The sequence below is a fragment of the Penicillium cosmopolitanum genome (assembly GCF_028827165.1).
Source record: "Penicillium cosmopolitanum strain IBT 29677 chromosome Unknown utg000009l:1.0-9042332.0:1.0-9050551.0, whole genome shotgun sequence".
Lineage (NCBI taxonomy): Eukaryota > Fungi > Ascomycota > Eurotiomycetes > Eurotiales > Aspergillaceae > Penicillium > Penicillium cosmopolitanum.
Window position 1 is genome coordinate 7115366 of NW_026622679.1, and position 22939 is coordinate 7138304.

Sequence of the window (22939 nt, forward strand, 5' to 3'; positions counted from 1 at the left end):
TATCATTCCGCGAAGCAACATACTCATTGAATTTACTAGAACGATCAGCCAAGCTGGGGAAAATAGGGTATAAAGATCTTGAATAGGAATCCGATTTCAGTCTGCAAAATCTTCTCCGTCTCGTCTTGGTTAACTACTAGTATTTCCACCTGTTCCACACCAACTACCCAGTCCTTTTACACAGTAAGTTGCTTGCGTAACAAAGAAGGACAGTTAAGCAAAGAGCTCCCGACTTTTCTAACATTTTTTTTTAAAAAAATTTGAAGCCTATCGAAATGAAGTTCCTCGGAGGATTTACCACGCTTCTCCTCCCTCTCGGAGCCCTGGCTAGCACGGGCTACTTTTGCGAAAACACGCCCCACGTCGGTGCTGTGGCCCCCACCTATAACTGCGGAAAGCAGTGCGGACTGGACAGCTACAACACCCAATTCTCGACCTACCACTGCTGGGTGGATGGTGATGGTGTCAAGTCCTGCTTCAAGAAGTGTTGCAAGGATGCGGGCAGGGAGGTGGGCACTATCTCGGGTCTTTAAATATGCCCTGGAATGGCTCTGTTGATATGAAAAGAGCTGGTCCCTGGAGCTGTGGCAGTCTATATTGAATGTGTTTGGACGATTCCATGACAACTTGGCGACGACTTCCTCGAACTCATTGTGACTATACTAGTAGTCTACAGGCTTGTTGAAGGTTGGCTGAAATCATGATTCCTGTGGCACGAAAAGTTTTCTCTATGATGTAGTATAACGAAGCTCACAATATGAGATCTGCTAAGAGTTCAATTTGTTCCACACTAGGGTATAAAATGGTGTTGATACTATTCCCAGTATGGCTCAATGTTCCAATTAGGCATAGTGTAGTGATATTATCAGACAAAAGAAGTGCAGTTAACAAAGGCGGTGGCAAAAAGAGGGGGCGGATGGAGATGAACATAGGAGATCGACATGGATGACATGGAGATGAGAAGCATCATGGTTTATGAGACTAGAGGGAGCTGATGGTGCTATCTTATTTACTTTTTGGCGTCTATGGGTCATTCTCCCTTTGAAGTAAGTACGATCCACCAGGTATGCCTCACTCCGCTGACCATCAAGGCTCCAGTGTTGCGGCAGACCATGCCGATATCGAACCTGCATGAAGGGGAACCTATCAATATGCACCTTGGCGATCACGATCAACAGAATGAGTTTCAGCCTTTTCTTATGAGTGAAGAATCTGGCCCACGAGAGCGGCTTCCCCGGCGACTTCTAGGGCAACTTTCAAGGTCGTGGCGCAAGGCACAGGCGTTGATCACCTCTGAGCATGGCGTCAGTATCTTCAAGTGCAGCCTTGCGTATTTACTCGCATCTCTAGCGGTTTTTATTCCATTTATTGGGAAACTTCTGGGTCAGCAATATGGCAAACATCTAGTAGCGACCATCACCATTTACTTCCACCCGGCAAGATCGCAGGGCAGCATGTACAGGGCGCTGATATGCGCCTCCGTCGCATTTCTTTTTGCGACGTTTCTGTCATTGTCTAGCATGTGGGTGACCATTGTCTTCCATAGAAAGCATGACTTGATTGAAATAGGTCATGCTGTGGTTCTGGTCGTCTTCGTCCTGGGTGGTTTCGGGTTTATTGGATGGATCAAACAGAGACTCCAAGACCCGCTCGTCAATGTTGCATGCTCTTTGGCTTCTTTGGCCTCGATTCTGGTCATTACCAAAGAAGGTGCTATACAAACAGGTGATCTTTCCTTCACAAAAATCTCCCAGATACTCAGGATGCTGCTTTTGGGTATTGGAGTCTCAACGGCCGTATCTTTCTCGATAATGCCCGTTTCTGCCCGGAATAAATTTCGTGGAGACTTTTCTACCTTGATGGGTACAACCTCAATGATGTTGATGACTCTTACGGAGAGCTTTCTCCGAGGTACAGACCGGGAACTCAAAACAGCCGACTTCCTCCATCTCTCTTCACACCATGACAAAACCTTTGGCCACTTGAAGCAGCTACTAAGCGAGACAAAGCTCGAGCACTATGTCGCTGGGACGAATCGAGAGTATTCTCTTGAGGAAGAACTTGTGCAATTAATGCAAGATATTACCCACGGCCTAGGGGGTCTGCGCAGTGTACTGGCCTTGCAGTCTGAATTGCTTGCACCAACTAAATGTACAGAACTTCCACAGCCTTCAAGAATGAAAGGCCAGCTTTCTACCCCTCCTCTATCTGAAAATTCGAGATTGACGAGCGAGTCAAGTGTCGGCTCGCCAACATACACACAAGATGTCGACAATGAATCGTCAAGTTCGGCTTCACAAACTAGACAACAGTCCTCTTCGATTCAATCTCCCGCTGAAATCTTTCAGCAACTAACATCTCGTCTCGAGATCTCTATCGTAAGTGCGATCACGTAATCTATCCATACCCAAACTTTTTGCTCACAGATGCCTGGTAGCTATCGCTTGCTGTTGCCCTGAAAGAAACATTTGAAGAAGCTTCTTTCGGATCTGCACCCGACCGCCGTCTTTCAATAAGCGAGGGAGTGATTTCCCGCATCAATGAAGCAATAGACTTATATGAAGAATCTCGGCGTGCTGCGTTTCATTCGCTTCGACGAGATTGGCAGATGATATCTCCAGCTCAGGTAGACAAAGCGAGCCTTGAAGAAATCTTCGCTAATTGCGAATATTTCTCCGTTGGTTTACTCAAGCTGAGCGAGCAGCTGCGATCCCTTTTATTGGTGTTGGAGGATCTGCAGCTTGAGGTTGATGAAAGACCTGCCGGGAAGTCTTGGAGCTGGCTCCGTCTTCCATGGTGGCCGACTCGTCGGAATGAAGACGTGCGAGGTTCAGGTGAAGGTAAGTGAATGCATATAGATGTATAACATAGAAAGTGTTCGAGAAGAGCGGCACTAATTTGACTCTCGCTAGCGCCTTTGTCGGGACGCCACCGTGCGGTCGACACCCGAAGCTCTTTACAGCCGCTCAATATCCGTGGTCGGCCGCAAGACCCATACCGAGGACGAACACATCACCAAGGAGGGAGGAAGGATCCTGTGAGAGTGTTTGATTTCCTGCGAAAGGATGAGATCAAGTTTGCTCTAAAAGTAGGCATTGGAGCGGCGCTTTATGCCCTGCCTTCCTTCATATCCGTGACCAGACCACTTTATATATCATGGAGGGGAGAATGGGGTCTCATCTCGTACATGTTGGTATGCTCCATGACCATCGGGGCGTCAAATACCGCCGGTTTTGCTCGCTTCCTCGGTACATGTCTCGGGGGCCTTGGTTCGCTGGGTGCTTGGTACCTCGCAGGAGGTGATGCTTTTAAGCTCATACTTACGGGCCTTGTCATGGGGATTGGACCCTTCTACTTGATTATTGTCAAGGGGCAAGGGCCTATGGGCCGATTCATCCTACTAACCTACAACCTCTCTGTGCTTTACGCTTACTCACAGTCGCAAATTGATACTGATGATGGGGCCGAACATCTCGATATCACTTCGATCGTTCTCCGCCGAGTCGTCTCCGTCATTGCTGGCAATGTTTGGGGCATCATAATTACGCGAGGAATATGGCCCATTCGCGCACGAACAAAACTTGATGAAACCCTGCAATCGCTGTGGCTCAGGTTGGCATTCATTTGGGAATCAGACCCGTTGAATACCATATCCAGGGATGGGGCAAACATGCCTATTCTTTATATGAACGATCATGACAAAGCCGAGGTTGAACACCTTCTCTCTCGGCTTGACCCCATGCAAGCATCCGCGCGTTCTGAAATCGAATTGAAAGAGCCGTTTCCAGATTCTGCATACGGTAGCGTGATTCGCCGAACAAGAGATATTGTGGACAACTTTCATTCCATGGACCTGATTCTCTCTGGACTGGGTGTACCTTCAGAAGGGCAGCTTTCGCTTCTGCAACACACTACCACTGCTAGACAGAGAATGTCTGATTGCATCGCCAATTTACTTACAAGTAAGTTCCAATTTCACGATAACCGGTTTCACCGTTATCGACTCAAAGATTACACAAGTATTACTCTTTTCTAACGCCTGACTTCTCCTGCAGCTATAGCAGCGGCTGTTGAGGTTGGACATACCTTCAGCGATTTTCCTACGAATGTTGACCGTCCCCGTGATGAACTTCTGGCACATATATCTCGATATCGTCAAGATAAACGCGTGTCTGTCACGACAAATGATGAAGACTATGTCTTGCTTTACGCTTATAGTAAGTTCGCTTAAGAATGCTTTCCCCAGGGCCCCTTGAACGCTCCAGTTGTACTGACATGAAATAGTCATTATGAGCCGCCAGTTGTCGAATGAGGTGATTCAAATCACCACGGAGCTGGCTCACATCTTCCCGGCCCCGGAAGGAGATCTAATTGGTGCCTTGCGAGTTTGATCGAAGTAACTATATACAATGTACTACTAGTAATTCTGCCTTAGAATCGAGTTTCCCGGTCGTGCAATGACCTTGTGGTTCAAATTCCCAGAGCTGACATTCCAAGCACTGCCATCTGTGTCTGAATCCTCAAATTTTCCTGAAATGCTTCTCGCTCGTATGCCGCCTCCTCAGATGTACCGGCTTCCTTTCCCTTCACCCCGCGAATGATTGCTTCTGCTACTTTGCAAGTAACCATCTGACAGCTGTCGAGTACAATGTTGTACTTTTGACCGAACTGGCTCACTATATGAGTAATAAGTAAGTATTGGGGACACCTCTTAGGACACCCAACCCTAGAAGAGAACTGCCAGTGGAACTCACTAAGCACCTGAATCTTGTCGTTCACGAACTTGGTCCGTCCCAAATATTCATACGTATTTTCCATCTGTAGGCCTTTCTCGTAGTCGAAGGGGCTAACATGAGCCACCGCGTCTTTGTTGGTGAGTATTCCGTTTTTCGTAGAGACCCAGCTGAACATAAAACCCGTTGTCGAGGCCTTTGGTAAGCCGTCATTCTCTATGGAGTCGGCAACTAGGAGAGCGGAACGGAAATTGAAGCATGGAGCAGAAGACGATGGAGAAGAAGGATAAGCCCCCCATTTAACAAGCTAGACGTCTCTTTCTCGCATTTTTGGGTCATGCATCCCAATCTTCCATCCGAAGCCTCTGTTTCGTCTAAAATACTTTCCAAGCTTTCCAAACGATAAAGCCATTTTTGAAACGCACCAATGTGATACCTCGCGAAACAGCCGAAATCGACGGGCTTGAATAATTCTGGTAGGGCGAGAACCTTAGAACTATGAGAAAGGGGCACTGGACAGTGTCCATATTTAACTAGATTTCAGTGCGTCTGCTCTGGACGTGAATCATGAACCTTGGAACAGAGAGCACCAATTGGATTATAGAAACGACATAATGCGTTGCTCAATATCTTTCAAAAAGCTAAACTGTTCGATCCTGATAACATTTTTGGAGTAAAAGAACATTTCAAGCATATGCGTCTTGTAGGATGAGACGTTGTCCGATCCATCTGATGTGAGAAAGGCTGGCCGAGCTGAACATGCTGCATGGAGCAAACCTTACCGTTTGAGGCTGGTATTGCGATCGGTGCCGGGTGAGGTCGTTCTGGTGACCAGTGTGCCTAAATGATAATATTACAACATAGTGAGTCATTTCGGAGTTCTCCTGGTGGTCGTTCAATGGGTTATTTGTGAGTGGACGACCTGGCAGTCGGCACATGGGACTAGGGTTAACTCCGCCATGTCGTTCCTCGCCAGCCTCAGGCTCTAAAAAGAGCCAACTCAGTATGTGAATCGTCTACATTTACCAAATCGTCTACAGAAGAAAAAGAAAAGATGTGATGAATCCAAAATCTCCGTTGAGATGGACAAAGCCAAGCCATGCTAATATGAAACACAGAGACATTAGATATCAGTACAAGGGCCGCGAAAACCCAAGAGCCGCGCGATCAAAGGCGCATGCTCTTTGGTGCCCGATTCGATTCAATTCAATTCGATTCCAATTCCAATTCCGTTTTGTTCGTATCCAATTCCACCGTTTACCTCGTTCAACGTTTGATTTCCATTCTCAAAGTCGACCCATTTAACCGGTAACCTTGAAGATGGACTCGGCCAGACGCTGCACGTTGCCGGTGGTGATACCAGCAACGGAGATACGGCCGTCCTTGGTAGCGTAGACGGAGTGCTCCTTGGCGAGAGCATCCATCTGCTCGGGCTTCAGACCGGTGAAGGCGAACATGCCGATCTGGCTGGTGATGTGGGACCAGTCGTGCTTGCTGCCGAGCTTCTCGAGGTTGGTGCGGAGGAGCGAACGCATCTCAATGATGCGGTCGGCCATGCCCTTGACCTCACCGAGCCACTGCTCATTCAGAGAAGGGTCGTTCATGATGGCAGAGGCGACACGGGCACCGTGGATAGGAGGGTTGGAGTAGAAGGGGCGGATGAGAATCTTGATCTGAGACTCGACGCGCTTCTTCTCCTCGGCGTTCTCGCAGACGAGGGAGAAGGCTCCGACACGCTCACCATAGAGACCCTATTCGATTGTTAGTATGGCCAACTCAGTTTGACTTGCTGGATTCATGGCCCGGGATCAGACGTACCATGTTCTTAGCGAAACTCTGGCACAGAGCGATGTTGTGGCCCTCAGCAACGAAGTGGCGGGGGGCAAAGGCATCCTGGTCAGCGTTACCGCTGGCAAAGCCTTGGTAGGCCATGTCGAAGAAAGCGAAGTGGCCCTTCGACTTCATGACATCGCTGATCTGGCGCCATTGGGCCTGGGTGGGGTCAACACCGGTGGGGTTGTGAGCACAGGCGTGCAGCAGAATGATGCTGCCCTCGGGGGCGGCCTTGATGTCCTCGATGAGGCCCTCGAAGTCCAGACCAATGGTGTCCTTGTTGTAGTATCGGTACTTCTCGACCTCGAGGCCGGAGTCCTTGAATACGGCGTTGTGGTTGGCCCAGCTAGGGTTGGGCAGGTAGACCTTCTTCGCGCCAGGGTAGAAGCGCTCGAGGAACGCACCGCCAATGCGGAGAGCACCGGTTCCGGAGATGGTCTGGGTGATGACGAGGCGATCATCCTTGATGACGGCGGAGCCGGTACCATAGGCCAGCTCGGCAGCGGCGTTGGTGAAGGCAGGGATACCGGTGATGCCAGCATACTCCTTGTCACTGCGCGAGGCGACGACCTTGTCCTCGGCGGCGCGGACGGAGGGGAGAACGTAGGGCTTGCCCTTGTCGTCACCTAAATCGAGGCAAGACAGTTAGCAATTGATCGCAATCAAGAATTGGATGAAATAGAGCTTTGTTTGGACTCTCGCGAGGAGGGTTATGACATACGGTAAGCACCCACACCCAGGTTGATCTTCTCCTTGAAAGAGTCGGCCTTGAAGGCCTCAGTGATACCTAGGATGGCATCCTATTTATTTCGAAGAGGTCAAGTCAGCATTGGAGATGGCAATGGCATTTTCTAGACATCGGAAATCCAATTCCAAGCTTACCGGAGGGCCCTGGGGAACCTTGGACCAGGCCGAGGCTTGTCTGGCACCGAGAACGACGAAGTTAGCTTCGCGGGCAGCAGCCGAGCGGCTGGCGACACGCAGAGTGGAGAGCATTGTGTGTGATGATGAGGATGGAAAGAGTGATGGAATGGAATCAGAGAAGGGAAATCCCAAAAAGTAGGGGGGAGGAGAAAGTCGGGGAAGAAAAGGACGAAAGTCGGAGATGCTGCGAATGGGGCTTGACTGGCTTGACTCATGTGATACTTGTGCCCAGGTGTGTAGGTATTGAGTACCTGGATTTGTGTGGGGAATTACACCGGATGACAGGTACCCGGTACATCCCGAGTACTACTGCACAGCAGGTAGCCTCCGGAGAGATCAGCGACCACAACAAGGGGGATCTTGTCTGTGCTTTGATGTAAACAGGAAATACCTGTCAACTATTACTACGAGGAATACCTTTAATACCTTGTATAGTATTATACATAGGACTACCTGTATGTTGATCTATCTGTATCTATGTCCTAGATCAAGTTGTTTATGTTTACATACAGTCTGGCATAACGGCACTATACTCGTACAACTACTAGTAGAACCTCCACCCACTGCACTGCACTCACCTCCGACATTGCGCGACTCGGGAGGGCCTGCCCCGGTGAGCTGATCTGGCCGATTCTCCACCGGGCGCGCCTTTTCCCCTCACGCAGTTGGGGTAAAGCGAAACCCCGGTCATGCCATCCCATTCAGTAGGAATAAATAGTATGGTCTACTCACCGAGTCGGGCGCAGTCTCGGTTAAATTGAAAAAGGGAGGTGAAAAAAAGCAATGATCATAGCAAAAGCAAAAGCAGAGAGAATACATACGAATACTCCCGTAGACCCCCAAAAAAAAAAAAAAAAAAAAAAGAGCTTTCGTTTCAATTAACCCTAAATACCCGCGCATCCCCACACGCGGAGACAATCTGGAGTGGCCTGGAGAAAATTCTATTACGTAGCAACGCGGAGACACCCTAAGTAAGCCCTTCGGGTTCATCGGGTCGATCGGGAGACTCGGGAGGACATGACGAATACAGCTAGTACCTAGTAAACGTTCGGGTTCTTTCGTTGAACTTGAAGGGTTTCCAATTCCATTAAGGGGATATCGTAGCGCGATCTGACTTATACTACTGACCTACCCCATGGCAGCGAGGTACGTAGCAGTGATAGCTCGCGGCTCTATGTACGTCAACACAAAATAATCTCTGTCCTGACCAATTGGCTCCACCTCATCCTAGTCGCACTCCAGCCTGGCGCTTCTTACGCGCCGTCTCCTCCATCGCATTGTTCATGCCGGTATGTTGACTGCTGTCTAGTGCACTCATCGCCTCGCGCTTCTTTTCCTCCTCGATCTTCTTCAATCGCTTCTCCGTCTTCATCTTGCCGCTGCCCTTGCCGTGGAACTGGTGACTGAGGTGCTTGAATGCCTCCTTTTGGTTCATTGATCGCCCGTGCTCGTCCACGTATTTCAATTGCACATCGGGCTTGTACTCCCGGTTGAAGACTTGGGCCATTTCACGCGCCTCCTGTTGGTCGCGTTGCTTGTTCTCGTAACGGGCGTATTCTTCACGCTCGCGCGCAGACATACGGTCCAACTTGCCGGAAGCACGGTCACGCTCACGTTGTGTTCTGGCGCGGCGATCGGCATCGACCTCGCGATTGGCCTTGTCTGCGAGGAAACGTTGTCGGTCGCGGGTCAGGGCATTGCTAGATCCACTGTCTGTTTCCTTGACCAGGCCTCGTTGTCGTAGCATGGACAATGTAGATCCTAGACCCTGGTCTAGTGTAGCTTCTTCTTCTAAACCAGTGCCAGTGAGCTCTTGCTTATTCTCCTGGGATTTCTCGCGCTGGAGGCGTGCTGCAAGATCCTCGTCATCCTCAACATCGTTGTATGACCGCTCCATATCCACATCTTCAGTTTCTGCCTCAGGCTCCTCGGCAGGCTTTTCGATCGAGGGCTCTGCTCGTCGCTCTTCCCGCTCGGGAATGGTGGATTTGTGAAGATTGGAGACGAATTCCGAGGTTTCGTCAATAACAAGACCTGGCTCGTCGCCAGCTTCCTCTGGGGTCTCCACCTCCATGGGAGTTTGAGATTCTTCCTCACGAAGCTGTCGGGCGATATCTTCGGGGCGCATCTTCTTGCGTTTCTTGAATGCGGCGCGTCGTGTGGCCGCGAGAGAGGCTTGCAAATCATCGTCATCCACAAAAGAAACGTTCTGGTCGATCACCTTTCGTGGAGCAGGAGCCGATGCTCCATTCGTAGAGTCGATATCCATAGATGAATCGCCTGTTGGTGTAGCTCCGCCAAACAAGTCTTCATCGTCGATCACGGCTCTTTGTTTCGTAGTCTTGCTCTTCTTCTTTTTCGGCTTCTTAATCTTAACTTCGCTGATATCCATATAATCCGATGTCGGGACTTCGGGTTCGAGGTCGAGAGTAATGGCGCCCTTCTTCAGTCGTTCAGAAACCTCTTGTCGCTTGGCCTCTCTTTCCTCCTCGGTTGAACCCTTGGCATCGAGTGTAAACCTTTTGCGTTTTTTCCCTTCGATCTCTTCATCGTAGTGTGATAGGATACCCTGGTTTTCGGCGGTAGGGTCGTAAACGGGCTTGTTCTTCTTCAGTTCCAGTCTTTCTTGGGTCTTTTCCTTATCGACCAAGTTGACATCCTGGAGCTCGTCGCCCTCCTCATCGTCGTCCACAGCAGCATCCTTCAGAGTCAGGATATGGTCTTCGCCACCTTCAAAATCGTTGACAGCATGTCCAACCTTGACACCGGCAAGATCTGCAGCTGTGTACTCGACCGCAGCAGCGCGTTCCCGCTCCTCCAGCTCTTCGGCGAGCTTGCGCGCGCGCTCTTTCTCGATCTTCTTGGTGCGCTTCTTCGATTGCATCAACCAAGACTTGGTGTCGAGTTCTCCATCAGCCTCTCCAAGGGTGGTACCCTCGAGCTGTAAATTTCGCTGAGCCGCATCACGAGCCTTTTTGATGGCAGCACTCCGCGCCTCTCGCTTCTTTTTCGCTTCGGCATCATCCTGGAGCTTCTTCCAATTGTCATAACCTTGTGCTTGTCGGGTTTCAACTGTGCTCGCGGGCTCTTCTTCGGATTCGGAACCGCTGTCGCTATCGCTATCGTCTTCCTTGAAGGATGGACCGGCGCCGGGGACGGGGAGTGGAGCAAGGCCGAGTGCCACTCGGATTTTGTTGTTCTGTTCGATCGAGAGAGCGTCCGCCATGGTGAGAGAAGGTAGAGGAAAGGTAAGGTGACGGGCGAGATCCAAGAAGATCTGGCGGCGAGACTCTTCAATGGAGATTCTGGAGATTCCAGCCCGGCCTTGATACGCGGTAACACGTGATTTGATGGAACTAACCGTAAGCGGCTAGCGGCACAAAATCTTCGGGCGGTTAAAAAGCGAACGAAGCCGCCGCTTCTTCCTTTTCTTCTTCTTCTTCTTCAAGCGGATCTGTGTCCAGCACTCCCGTTCACCTCTGTGTTTCGGTCGAGCGCTGGGCAGTTCGACGATTTCGGAGCCATACTTTTTTATGTGTATGGCACTTAACGGTGTCCTGTCGACAGGTCCCAGATTAATGTTCTACGCCGGGTCACCCTCGGGTCTTGAGCTCCCGCCTTGGTGAGCTCGGCCTGAGAGCCTGGAGGTAGACGGCGTCATATTTCATGTCCCTTTGCCGATTGGCCATTGGCTAGTGAGGTTAGGGAAAAACCATGACTTGCCAACATCCCCCTTTATATAGAATTCTTTGGTAGGAATGAAAATATCCACTGTGCTCCTAACAGAGCCAGCCAAAGTCGCCCATATGGAGCGCATGATACAAAGCGTCTATGAACGCGAAGTCATCCTTCCAGGGTGCAAACCAGAAGCCGTCATGATGTGGACGCAACCAAAGTCGCCCGTTTGGAGCGCAACCCAAAGTCGCCTATCGAGAGAGCGCAAGGCAAGAAGCGTCTATTGAGAATGCAAAGCCGTCCCTGCTGGGCGCAAACCAATAAGTCCGCCTGTTCAGAGCGTAGACAAAGTCCGCCTATGCAGAGCGTAAGACAAAGTCCGCCTATCAAGAGTGCAAAACAAGAAGCGTCCATTGAGAACGCAAAGTCGTCCCTCGAGGCGCGAGTGAAAGTCGCCTATCAAGGACGCATAATGACAAGTCCAGCCCATCTAGAGCGCACATAATAGTCCGCGATATGCCAGGACGCCGATAAAACAATTCCCCGAGTAGCTGGACATCTTGCATAGTACTACTTAGCCGAAGAACTTTCTGGCTTCCCAGCGCAAACTCTTCCATAGAAATCACCTGGGGCATGGTGCCAGTGCAAATGCAAATGTCCATTGCCTCTCTTGGCCAATGCTCCTGTTGAAGAGCTATGTACGGCTGTAAAACATATAAATAAGGTCTGGCATAATCAGCTACGTGTGTGCGTCCCATTGATTGTCATCGACATCATGATCATTATTTTCTATCAGGCAGGGATACCATGAAATATAGCAACCATAGCCTCTGATGTATATCACAGCAGTACATTTTGTATTCACAGAAGCTTCAAGTGGCCGGTCACGTCGTCCACGACACTCTTCGGTCCCAGGATACCCAGCACCGTCCGGCTACCAGCAGCAATCTGCGTGCGACCAGCATCCTGGATCACACGCGCGCAGAGTCCCAAACTCATAGCCTGCGCCTGTAGCAGCAGTAGCTCCTCCTCTCCCTTGATTTGTAGCGCGATCTTCGCTTGGCCACCGCGTTCCCAACGCGACAGGATTGGGGACTCGGGCTGGTGCTCTTTGGAATATTTGTAGCAGGAAAGGGAGGCGTGGGAGGCTTGCGCAGCCATCTTGCCTGGAAAGAATTAAAAGAGAGGTTAGCACGATGATCTCATTGACTCGTTGCAGCAATTCTCCGTGGTAGAGTCGGCCAATTCTCACGTACCCTTGGTCATGCCCAGGTCTGTCCGAATGACCAGCACCATCTTCACCTCCTCGGCGTTATCCTTGAACTGCGCCAGTTCTTCGCCATTACCTTCATCTTCGCTATCATCCTCTGATTCTTCCTCCTCGTCCGAGGAGTCGCGGTGCACCTTAACGTCGTAGCTGTTAGGCCAACTTTTTTTCTCGTGGAACAGGCCGAGCGAGGCGCCTTGGCCAATGAAATATCCAACGACGCCGGCGATGATACCGGTCGCGATCACGTAGGCGGTTGTCGTTGGTGGAACGCGATCAAAAGGCACGGGAGCAGCCATTTTGTTGCCTAGGTGGAAGGGGAGGAGGAAGGTTGAAGTTGGTCAAAGGTGAGAGGCGAAGGTGAAGGTGAGGTGAGGTGTGTTGAACTTCAACGTGACTCGGCCGCCTTCAAGTTCAATACCATGAATCCGGCGACTATTTAACTACTACCTCGGAATTTTTGAGAACAAAACATCTAGGTACCAACCAAACTGGCTATTTTGGGTCATCCTTAAATTAAATAGTCTAATCTCAAGCTTTTGCTTATTTGATTTGGGCGCGAGCAGAAAATGACTTGGTGCCTCCGCAATATATACACCCAAGTAACACTAGGTGTACCAGTACTACTAGGTGCCTAGGTGTATCCATTCAAACTTCAACTTTGCCAACTTGAACTACCTAGTACTAGTAGGTACTAGGTACTTCTAGGACTAGTACTAGTATCCCGCAATTTGAAATGGTTGAACTTTGGAAGTAATGCCAGACGTACTTTTTCTACTCCACTCAAAATAAAATGCCCTTTTTTCAACATTCGAGATCAAACCTTCAGCTGGTGCAGCACCCGCTACAAGATCCAGTTCTTCGTTTTCGTCTCTCGTTCCAAGGCTTCAAGCTCCTCCTTGATCAATCTATAAAGCTCGTTGATGACAGACAGTGTGTAGTCCAGGCTTCCATTGATCTTCAACCGCTGGAGAATAATTTGTTTCATTTCCATCGTTAAGCTTCCGCTGATTTTCCGCTGCTGGAGGATACTCTGTATCAAGGGGTCTCCTTTCTGCAAAGAATGGATTAGGAGCAGAGAATATTTTCCTTCGTCCAGATCTTCACAGAAGCCTTTACTATCAATGTACTGCATATTATTAGCATGAATTTCTGATCACGAGGAACGGTACAATCTACTTGCCTCCGACGACGTCAGATTCTGGTAGTCTTCGCGGATTTGGAAATATCGTCCGACTAAAGTAGAATGATTTTCAAGTTCAAGGTGTCTTCGGCGTCGTTAGTCTAATTAACGCAGATTTTATCGTACGAGGGCCATTTTACTTGTTCGTGGTAGCTTCGACTCGACTCAGACGGGTGGCAAGACGAAACAACGCCGATGTTTCTAAAAGCAGCAACTTAGCAAGAGGGAAGTCAAAGATAAGCGTGAAACACAAGTGGTAGAAACATACTCGCATCAATCATACTCAGATACTCCTTCTCCGTCGGAACTATGCTATTCCGAGTCCAATAGAGATCAAGAAGTTTGCTAAATATACACATAAAATGGACCCTCAGCCCCCCAAAAATCAGTTTGTGATGGTTCGCTAAATCCATGATTACTCGTATGCTAATCTCCGTATAATTTGGCTAGTATGGTGCTCCGGTCGCATGGCGTTTATGCTAAGCAACCACAGATAACTAACGTGGCCTTGGATAACGACAAACAACCTTGAAAGACTCCGATATTCTCGTGGACCGAGAGCTAATATAAGGTTCAATCGAAAATTCTATTTCTTCTAGGGCAAAAGTGTCATTTTTTTAAGATCAGATCTTTTCCTCATTTCATGCTCACAACACCGTCAAGGTGGAGCTGATGAGGCCGATGTGGAGAGGTGCCCATACCGCGCGGGACGCTCATGCACGATCGTGATATGATCCATATTTACCTGCAGGCCACTAGTCAGCATTCTGCAAATGCGCGGGCTGAGAACGCAAGGAACGTGCGCATTTTCGATTGGGTTAAATAGTAGCCACACAGAGAATTTTACCATTAGACCCTGTGCCTCGAAATTGTGAACACTCCATTCGTCGAGCAACATGTTCGCCGGGTATCTTGGCAAGACTTTGGATTCCATCACCCTTTCACCTAGTTTGCTGTTCTATGCTACGGGAACTGTTTTGATCGCTCGATTACTGCAAGCTTTGACATGGCGATGGTGGTTTCACCCCTTTGCGTCGGTCCCCGGGCCACGGTTAGCAGCAGTCTCTAGTCTGTGGCAGATATGGCAAGATGTTTTTCGAGATGGGGACACTGCTCGAGCTATTGACAAACTTCATCAGGAGCATAGTGAGTACGCTTTCGTGACCACAAGGCTTAGTGACTAATTTTCTAGATACTGATATTATTCGCATTTCACCAAACCATGTTCACATCAAGGACCCCGACTTCTACTTCAAGTTGAGTTTTGAAAATATGTGCTATCTCGCTGCAAAAACTAAAGATAAAATAGGATCTATAACGTCGGTCCAGGATTTGATAAAGATCCGGATTTCTATTCTAAGCTAGGGGTTCCGCATTCAATTTTGAGCGCTGACACTAAATCCGCCCGAGCTATGCGGAGCAAAGCAAGTGCCATCGTCGCACCGCGAGACTGGGGGGGTAATGGTGGAGAAGGCCTATTCTACCACTAAGCATGCTTCCGATCAAGTTGCAGCCCACTCTCAAAGAGGCGAAGAGATCAATCTGTTCCATACAATTCGGACTATATCGGTACTTAATCAATGAGCTCTGCGCATCACTGTGTCAATCATCAATGGGTCCTGACTAAATTCCTTTTGATTAGACCGATATCATCTGCAATTTATGCTTTGGGTTCGCTCCTGGTTTCGTCAAACGGCCCGAGGATGCATCACAACTTTTCAATGTTCTTGACATGTGCTTGGAGGGGCTTTGGTTCAGTAAGTTTTGATATGTCACAGATTCCGGCACCACAATTGATTGATATCTTTTATTTTCAGCTGTGCATATTCCGTATCTTGCGGAATACCTGAATAGACTACCGAAGTGGTTGCTCAAGATTCTGCTTCCGGGACTGACATACTTCAAAAATGTAGGAGGCTCACCACCATCTTAATGATCGCGCTAAATTTGAATTATAGCAAAGCGGAGAGTGGGTCGATGAGACTTTGAGAAACAGCAGGAATTCCAGCGTGGAAGATCGCAAAACGACGATCATGGATGCTCTGAACCCTTCGCCCAACCAAAATATCGGCACAGCAGATCGCGATTGGCTAATTGACCAAGCCAATACGTTTGTATTTGCGGGCGTGGATACGACATCTACGATGTTGATGTATACTTTCCACAAGGTTCTATCTTCCCGCGAAATTCACAGCCGCTTACAACACGAGCTACGAAATGCCAATATTTCGATTCAAGAAGGTTACGATTGGAAGGCGGTCCGAGATTTACCCTATTTGGTACGTCTATTGAGGAGAGATTTCTAGTAGTCTCGTGCAAACTGACATTTGTGACAGACTGCAGTAATAAAAGAGGGACTGCGGTTGAGCGCTGTTATCCCAGGACGACTTCCTCGGACGGTCCCAGCTGGAGGGGTAGAATACAAGGAGACCTTTCTTCCCGGGGTGTATGTCACTTCAGCTACTCCAAAAATTCTCTGCGCTAATGGCAAAATGTAGACCGTTGTGTCGAGCACGATCTACTCGATGCACCATAATTCGACGATATTTCCCGATCCAGATATCTTCAGTCCAGACCGGTGGCTAGCTGAAAACAGCGTCGAGCTTGAGAGATATAACGTTGCTTTCAGCAAAGGGAAGAGGAGCTGCATTGGAATGAAGTAGGTTTCCTGTGTGTTGCACGGTTTGAGGAAGTAGATGGCTGATACAGCGATTCATTGCAGCCTGGCGTACTTGGAAATTTACGTCACAATGGCACTTTTCTTCAGTCGGTTCGATATGGAGTTGAATTACCCAGCACCTGGAAAGGAGTTGGATTGGGCAGATTGTCTTGCAAGAAGGTCAAAGGATTTCATCAAAGTGAGAATAGTCGCAGACAAATTTTCCACTCCGATTTAAGGGATCGAATTGTGTTAAGGGAATGAATTCGATTAAATTCAGACATAGAAATTCTCTTTGAATTTTCTCTTTTTTTCCAAAGCAAACAGTTTGTCTTGGCTTGTCTTCTCTGCCATCCACCCGTCTACTTTTCATAACCACAACCACCACAAATCCACTGGGAGCTGTCCACCCTAACCACACACTGGACGAGCACCTTCGTGGACAGAAAGCATAAATTGCAGCCGTGCTCATCCAGAGATCTACAACAACACCATCTGAGATGCCTTTTATTCCAGTTTCACCGAGCACATTAATGTCCTGGAACTTTGTTGATCAAGGATCGATCGATCGAAACTTCATCGTAGGAACCACAATCACTCATCAAGGCAAGTGATTGAAGCGTCTACCACTAGCCCTGGGAGAAGATGAAACCAATACACTGACATAGAAAGAACAGGCAAGCGTCAAACAGACATGCCGGACGACAAAACACTTGCACGGGCTGTTATCTCGGCAATGATGGTCTGCTTTGCCATTGTCGTACTCGGGATAGTGATCGCCAAGTACAAAGGCCGTTGCATCGATAGCTCCTTCGAGCTCGAGGGATATCAGCAACGAGCATCAGTTACTCCAGATCCTTCAACCCGTTCACAAGCACCGCCCACGCCGGCGTTAGACACTATGGGCTTCATCATAGATTTTCCTCGTCCCCAGCCATTCCATTCATACCACAGAGGGGATTTCCAGGTCGGGGCGCCGCAATATGGACCCGATTATCGACGCCCAAGATGTCAAAGAGACACCTTGACAGACGATTTCAGTCGATATGGAATTTCCACCACCCGCTTATGTTTGCTCCTCCTCCCTACAAACTCTGATGAGAGGAGGGAAAGAAAGAAAGAGTGGGGGACCCAGCAAAGTTAGGGCCATGGCAGTTTGCCCTGAGGTTTACCGTGGTCAGTAATAGTATGCAGTTTCAAGAAATCAAGATCATTCTCTAAAGTATACTACAAAGTATACTAGTTACTCGTACTCCATAGATAATGCCTAAGGTACAAAGTGGATTCCCCCCGCGTGCCAACGGGAGAGATGTGATTGGTCCGGGCGACAGTCGCAAGCTGGCCTGATCCGCGTGGAGCTGCCAATGCCATTTGCCTTTGCCTTTGCCAATCTCCAGCTTCCTTTTCCTTCTCTCCTTATCCCTCGGGTGCCGCTGCATTGAATCTACCATTAAGGTCCGTATCATTCTTCTATCTCTATCATCCCCTTGATCTCGCTCCACCTTCCCCTCCCGCTTACCCGCCACTGCCACTGCCACTGCCACTGCCACTGTCACTGTCACTAACACGCGTCACAGCCATCAAGATGCGTTTCACTTCGCTCGTCGCCCTCCTCCCTGCCGTCGCCCTGGCACAGGAGCAGGTCCCCCTGGCCGACCGTGTTCAAGGATGGTTCAACAAGGCCAAGGCCTACGTGCCAACCGCCGTCCCCGCTGCCCCCATCGAGAAGTTGGCCGAGACAGTCTCTGAGAAGAGTGTCACTCCGGTGACCCTTCAGAACTGGGAGTCCATCCTGACCCCCGGCACCCAGGAGGAGGACTGGTTCATCTTCATCACTGGTGGTAATAAGACCTGCTTCGGTCGCTGTGATCGCGCCGAGAAGGCCTTCAAGGTAAGCACCCATCGCGTCGCGACTCTCCCTGCACCACCATTTGAGCACTCGGACTCGGACTCGGACTCGGACTCCCTTGCTAATCCATCCATCCAGGAATCCGTCCTTCTCTTCTCTGCCGATCCTACCGCCCCCAACCTCGGTCTGCTGGACTGCGAGCAGGAGCGCGTTCTCTGCGCCGCCTGGTCCTCCGGTGCCCCCTCCGTCTACTACTACCAGGTTCCCCAGGCCCAGGCCGCCGACCAGGAGCGCCTCCCTTCGCCCCTGCACGTTCTCTACATGAACACCACCACCGTCACTCCCCAGGAGATTTACGAGATCCACTCCAAGAAGACCTTCCTGGATGTTCCCGCCTACGAGGGTGCTTTCCACCCCACCGACGGCTGGGTCGCCAAGTACAACCTCACCCTGCCCTTTGGTTACTTCATCTACGGCATCGGTGCCATCCCCAGCTGGATGTTCATGATCGGTATCAGCTTCTTCAGCCGTACCTTTATGTAAGTTCCACCTTGGTGGCGTATCCGCCGCGGAACTCCTCTCCTCATCTTACCCTTCCACGTCGATACTAATACGAAATCTGATTTAGGGGCCGTCGCATGGGCAACGTTGGCGCTAACCGCGCTCCTGCTGCTGCTCCCGCTGGCAGCGCAAACTAGAGAGATTTTGTTCGACTTTGGGTATGGTTGTACATAGTGAGCGGCCGGCTATTTGACGGGAACAGATGCAGTTAGGTTGGCCTGGCATGGCTTCCAGAAGATACCTGGTTGAGTTCAATGCGGGCACCATATTGATGGCGTTTCAAGAACTATTAGCTTTTTTTAATTGGATGGGTGACATTTTTGACAACTTGAACTTGAATCGTGTGATTATGTAGCGTGCCCCTGGCTAGGCTGGTTTCGGATTAGACGCGGCGTTCTCACCTTGGTTCTATGGTAGGGTAGGGTACGGCCAGGAATTGTCCGGCTGTTATTCTGTCGGGTACAGACCAAATTGTAGGTCCTGGGGTATATATACTAGTACTAATAGTATTTTGTACCTGGGGTATACTCGTAGTAATGGTTGGCTGATCTGCAGCGGCAATACTGGTTTATGTAGACAAAGAAGGGTTGAATTAATTAATGCTCGATTGGGTCATGCTGTATTTCACAAATTTCATTCGTGCTATTACCTGTATCTGTATCCATACGTACTGTATGTACAGTGTCGAATTCTTTGATCCAATTGATCCAATTGATCCAGACCGATCAATCTCGATTTCCAGTCTAGATCGACACTGCTTTGTCATGTGGCAAACCTCGCACTAATCAAGTACAGTACGAGTACTTGGGCATTACTTCACATGCGGGCACCTCCGAAATCCAGCCTTGACCTGTGAAGATAGAGAGACAAAGAGCAATTAAGCTCCATAATGGAGCACAGCCAATCTTTGGATTGTGGTTTTGTCTTTAATTCATGGCATGGTCATAGTAAGACCAAATTTGGGGTTGACCACTACGTATGACGTAGAGGAGTCGAGCTCCTAGAGGGGGGCATAGGACCATGGGATATGCTAGAGAACTCAAGATAAGCCCTAACTGGGGTACGTCAGGTACCCTAACTACAGAGTGGCTAGATGGACATGTACCATGTACCATAGACCAGGAGATATTGAGTGATGGAGTGAATAACTATGAGAAATTCCAGGCAAGTCCAACCCCGCCAGGCCGATGTCGGTTCCCCGCCAGCAGATCAATTGGAATGCAGAGAGGCAGAGATGAGCACCAGCAACAATAAACGAGGAGGCAAAAATAGTGCAAAGACTATGTATCCATGTGAAAAAGCCAAAGGCAAAGGCACCAGGAATGGAATGGAGTACAATGTACAGTACAAGAGGAGTCAAGGGCGTGCGAGTAATGCAGATCCAATTGAGTCATGAAAGCGAAGCCGGCGAGCAAAAAGGTAGAAAGCAGAAAGCAGAAAGCAGAAAGCATCAGAGTGGGGACCCAGTAAATTCCCCCACTGATTATTGGTGAACTGTGACTGGGTGACTGGGACTGCTGGGCAACCCGCGATTTTTTTTTTTTTTCCCTCCATTTGCCGCCTGCGAGACGAGGACTAATCGTGATTACTACGCACTGAATGACCCCACTGCCTACTATGACTCTTATTCTCTCCTTCACATCTCCATCATAAATATTCCCTCCTGCTTTTTCTTGGGTTCCCCTCTTTCACATCCGTCCCTTCGTGAATAATAACCCTTTCGCATCTTTTTCCCCTCCAAACCCCTCCACCCCACCTCTCCATATCCATCCACAATGTGCCCTGGCGCTGACCACGAGGCCAATGGCGCCCCCGCCGTCGCAAATGGTGCCGATGCCAATGGTATGTCTCGTGAACTTGCCGAAGATTAACCTAGTTATTCAATATCTACTCAAGAACTCGGAATTCTAACAGTTGTACTACAGGCGACCACCCCGGTTTCGTCGGCATTGAGACTCGCCAAAATCCCCACCCCGCCACCCGCAATCCCTACGGCCACAACGTCGGCGTGACCGACTTCCTGAGCAATGTCTCCCGCTTCCAGATTATTGAGAGCACCCTCCGTGAGGGCGAGCAGTTTGCCAATGCCTTCTTTGACACTGAGAAGAAGATTGAGATCGCCAAGGCTCTTGACGACTTCGGTGTTGACTACGTGAGTCATGGATCTGCAGAGAAAATATGCAGAGGATGTCCAATCTTGAAAGAAAACGGCGAGACTAACCCAGCACGGCTTGGATAGATCGAGCTTACCCTCCCCTGTGCCTCGGAGCAGTCCCGTGCCGATTGCGAGGCCATCTGCAAGCTCGGCCTGAAGGCTAAGATCCTCACTCACATTCGCTGCCACATGGACGATGCCCGTGTTGCCGTTGAGACCGGTGTCGACGGAGTGTGAGTTACCTAAAAATTCCACTCAAAACATATTCACGCAGGAATTCGACTTATGCTGACTTGGTAACAGTGATGTCGTCATTGGTACCTCGTCCTACCTCCGTGAGCACTCTCACGGCAAGGACATGACCTACATTAAGAACGCCGCCATTGAAGTTATCGAATTCGTCAAGTCCAAGGGCATTGAGATCCGTTTCTCCAGCGAGGACTCCTTCCGTTCCGACCTGGTTGACCTTCTCTCCATCTACTCCGCCGTCGACAAGGTCGGTGTCCAGCGTGTTGGTATCGCCGACACCGTCGGCTGTGCCTCCCCCCGCCAAGTCTACGAGCTTGTCCGTGTTCTGCGCGGTGTCGTGGGCTGCGATATTGAGACCCACTTCCACAACGACACTGGCTGCGCCATCGCCAACGCCTACTGTGCCCTTGAGGCCGGTGCCACCCACATCGATACCTCCGTTCTCGGTATCGGTGAGCGCAACGGTATCACCCCTCTTGGTGGCCTGATGGCCCGCATGATGGTCGCCGACCCCGAGTACGTCAAGAGCAAGTACAAGCTGGAGAAGCTCAAGGATATCGAGGACCTGGTCGCCGAGGCCGTCGAGGTCAACATCCCCTTCAACAACTACATCACCGGATTCTGCGCCTTCACCCACAAGGCCGGTATCCACGCCAAGGCTATCCTGAACAACCCCAGCACCTACGAGATCATCAACCCCGCCGACTTCGGCATGACCCGCTACGTGCACTTCGCCTCGCGTCTGACCGGCTGGAACGCCATCAAGTCGCGTGCCCAACAGCTCAAGATCGACCTCACCGACGCCCAGTGCAAGGAGTGCACTGCCAAGATCAAGGCTCTGGCTGATATTCGTCCCATCGCCGTCGATGACGCCGACTCGATCATCCGCGCTTACCACCGTAACCTCAAGTCTGGCGAGGACAAGCCCCTCATGGACTTGTCGCCCGAGGAGCAGGCCGCGTTCGCTGCCAAGGAGAAGGAGCTTGTCGAGGCCCAGGCTGCCGGTCTCCCCGTCAACTAAACTCCTTCTCACAAATGTTGAGAAGAATCATTTGCATATGACTGTTTTTTGAGCATGGGGGGACTCGGAACTGGGGATCTTTATACCTCCTTTCCCGGGACCGTTTGCCACTTTCTTTTTTTGCGCGTGGGATTTTCCTTTTCAAATTTGGATGCGACGATTTGATGTGATTTATGTTTGGGGATTTTCTTTTATATGTTCTTTTTTTTTTTTTAAACAAAACTTTCTTTTTCTGCTGGTTTCGATAAAAAGTGTTTTCCTTTGGATTCTGCTGGGACCCGAAAAAGAATTGATGAGGGTGGTGTTTGAGGAGAGTTCCTCTCCATCTTGTACATAAGCGCAGCAGCCTCTATGGCAATTTATAAGTTGTTTTATTACTTTGTTCGTTAAAATCTAGATGTAGATGTATCTGGTGGAAGAACGATGCGGATACTCTAGTCGGGTATCTTGAAGAAGAGGCTCAGGCCAATGTGAATCCTTCACTGCGTGAGGGGCGGGGGGGGATGGACGCCATCAAACTTGAATCACGCTTTTGAAATGAGGGGGAGCAAACATGGATTTTACTTCATGGAAGAGAGCATGACAATGCCTTTGTGCTTGCATAGGCGAAATATACTATGGAGGAGATAGTACTAGTGTGCCCGCCCATAAAATCCATTGAGTCCAGGCGCGCGCTCGATTTCAAGTCCAGCAAAATGGAGATCACGCTTTCGACTGAATTTGGAAAAATACAAATTTACAGAGAAAACTTGAATAAAATGTTGTATGAGTGACTAGCACTAGCAATTTCCTAATATATACTACTACTAGTACAGTCAACTCTCACTTAT

The 22939-nt window shown here is 49.6% G+C and overlaps 10 protein-coding genes across 10 annotated transcripts; 5 read left to right on the forward strand and 5 right to left on the reverse strand.

Moving 5' to 3' along the window:
* Window positions 1-275: 275 nt before the first annotated feature.
* On the forward strand, window positions 276-533 carry N7509_010742 (uncharacterized protein; the record flags this gene model as incomplete). The annotated part of the gene is made up of 1 exon (XM_056635379.1): window positions 276-533. One exon carries the CDS (start codon window positions 276-278, stop codon window positions 531-533), a length of 258 nt encoding a protein of 85 aa, XP_056485999.1.
* A 579-nt stretch (window positions 534-1112) lies between these two features.
* On the forward strand, window positions 1113-4391 carry N7509_010743 (FUSC family protein; the record flags this gene model as incomplete). The annotated part of the gene is made up of 5 exons (XM_056635380.1): window positions 1113-2378; window positions 2438-2840; window positions 2913-3962; window positions 4056-4217; window positions 4285-4391. 5 exons carry the CDS (start codon window positions 1113-1115, stop codon window positions 4389-4391), a joined length of 2988 nt encoding a protein of 995 aa, XP_056486000.1.
* A 79-nt stretch (window positions 4392-4470) lies between these two features.
* Window positions 4471-4911, reverse strand: N7509_010744 (uncharacterized protein; the record flags this gene model as incomplete). The annotated part of the gene is made up of 2 exons (XM_056635381.1): window positions 4471-4676; window positions 4755-4911. 2 exons carry the CDS (start codon window positions 4909-4911, stop codon window positions 4471-4473), a joined length of 363 nt encoding a protein of 120 aa, XP_056486001.1.
* Window positions 4912-6034: 1123 nt separating this feature from the next.
* On the reverse strand, window positions 6035-7562 carry N7509_010745 (uncharacterized protein; the record flags this gene model as incomplete). The annotated part of the gene is made up of 4 exons (XM_056635382.1): window positions 6035-6484; window positions 6552-7192; window positions 7288-7366; window positions 7449-7562. The coding sequence occupies 4 exons, from the start codon at window positions 7560-7562 to the stop codon at window positions 6035-6037; spliced, it is 1284 nt and encodes a 427-aa protein (XP_056486002.1).
* Window positions 7563-8712: 1150 nt separating this feature from the next.
* Window positions 8713-10716, reverse strand: N7509_010746 (U4/U6-U5 snRNP complex subunit SNU66; the record flags this gene model as incomplete). Its single annotated transcript, XM_056635383.1, has 1 exon — window positions 8713-10716. The coding sequence occupies one exon, from the start codon at window positions 10714-10716 to the stop codon at window positions 8713-8715; it is 2004 nt and encodes a 667-aa protein (XP_056486003.1).
* A 1310-nt stretch (window positions 10717-12026) lies between these two features.
* Window positions 12027-12731, reverse strand: N7509_010747 (aminoacyl-tRNA hydrolase PTH2; the record flags this gene model as incomplete). Its single annotated transcript, XM_056635384.1, has 2 exons — window positions 12027-12331; window positions 12422-12731. 2 exons carry the CDS (start codon window positions 12729-12731, stop codon window positions 12027-12029), a joined length of 615 nt encoding a protein of 204 aa, XP_056486004.1.
* Window positions 12732-13276: 545 nt separating this feature from the next.
* Window positions 13277-13567, reverse strand: N7509_010748 (uncharacterized protein; the record flags this gene model as incomplete). The annotated part of the gene is made up of 1 exon (XM_056635385.1): window positions 13277-13567. One exon carries the CDS (start codon window positions 13565-13567, stop codon window positions 13277-13279), a length of 291 nt encoding a protein of 96 aa, XP_056486005.1.
* Window positions 13568-14511: 944 nt separating this feature from the next.
* Window positions 14512-16278, forward strand: N7509_010749 (cytochrome P450; the record flags this gene model as incomplete). The annotated part of the gene is made up of 9 exons (XM_056635386.1): window positions 14512-14761; window positions 14808-14876; window positions 14945-15073; window positions 15123-15184; window positions 15258-15372; window positions 15433-15524; window positions 15574-15894; window positions 15952-16059; window positions 16114-16278. The coding sequence occupies 9 exons, from the start codon at window positions 14512-14514 to the stop codon at window positions 16276-16278; spliced, it is 1311 nt and encodes a 436-aa protein (XP_056486006.1).
* A 1581-nt stretch (window positions 16279-17859) lies between these two features.
* Window positions 17860-18821, forward strand: N7509_010750 (uncharacterized protein; the record flags this gene model as incomplete). The annotated part of the gene is made up of 2 exons (XM_056635387.1): window positions 17860-18662; window positions 18752-18821. 2 exons carry the CDS (start codon window positions 17860-17862, stop codon window positions 18819-18821), a joined length of 873 nt encoding a protein of 290 aa, XP_056486007.1.
* Window positions 18822-20459: 1638 nt separating this feature from the next.
* Window positions 20460-22109, forward strand: hcsA (homocitrate synthase; the record flags this gene model as incomplete). The annotated part of the gene is made up of 4 exons (XM_056635388.1): window positions 20460-20526; window positions 20610-20836; window positions 20924-21072; window positions 21143-22109. 4 exons carry the CDS (start codon window positions 20460-20462, stop codon window positions 22107-22109), a joined length of 1410 nt encoding a protein of 469 aa, XP_056486008.1.
* Between the last annotated feature and the right edge of the window lie 830 nt (window positions 22110-22939).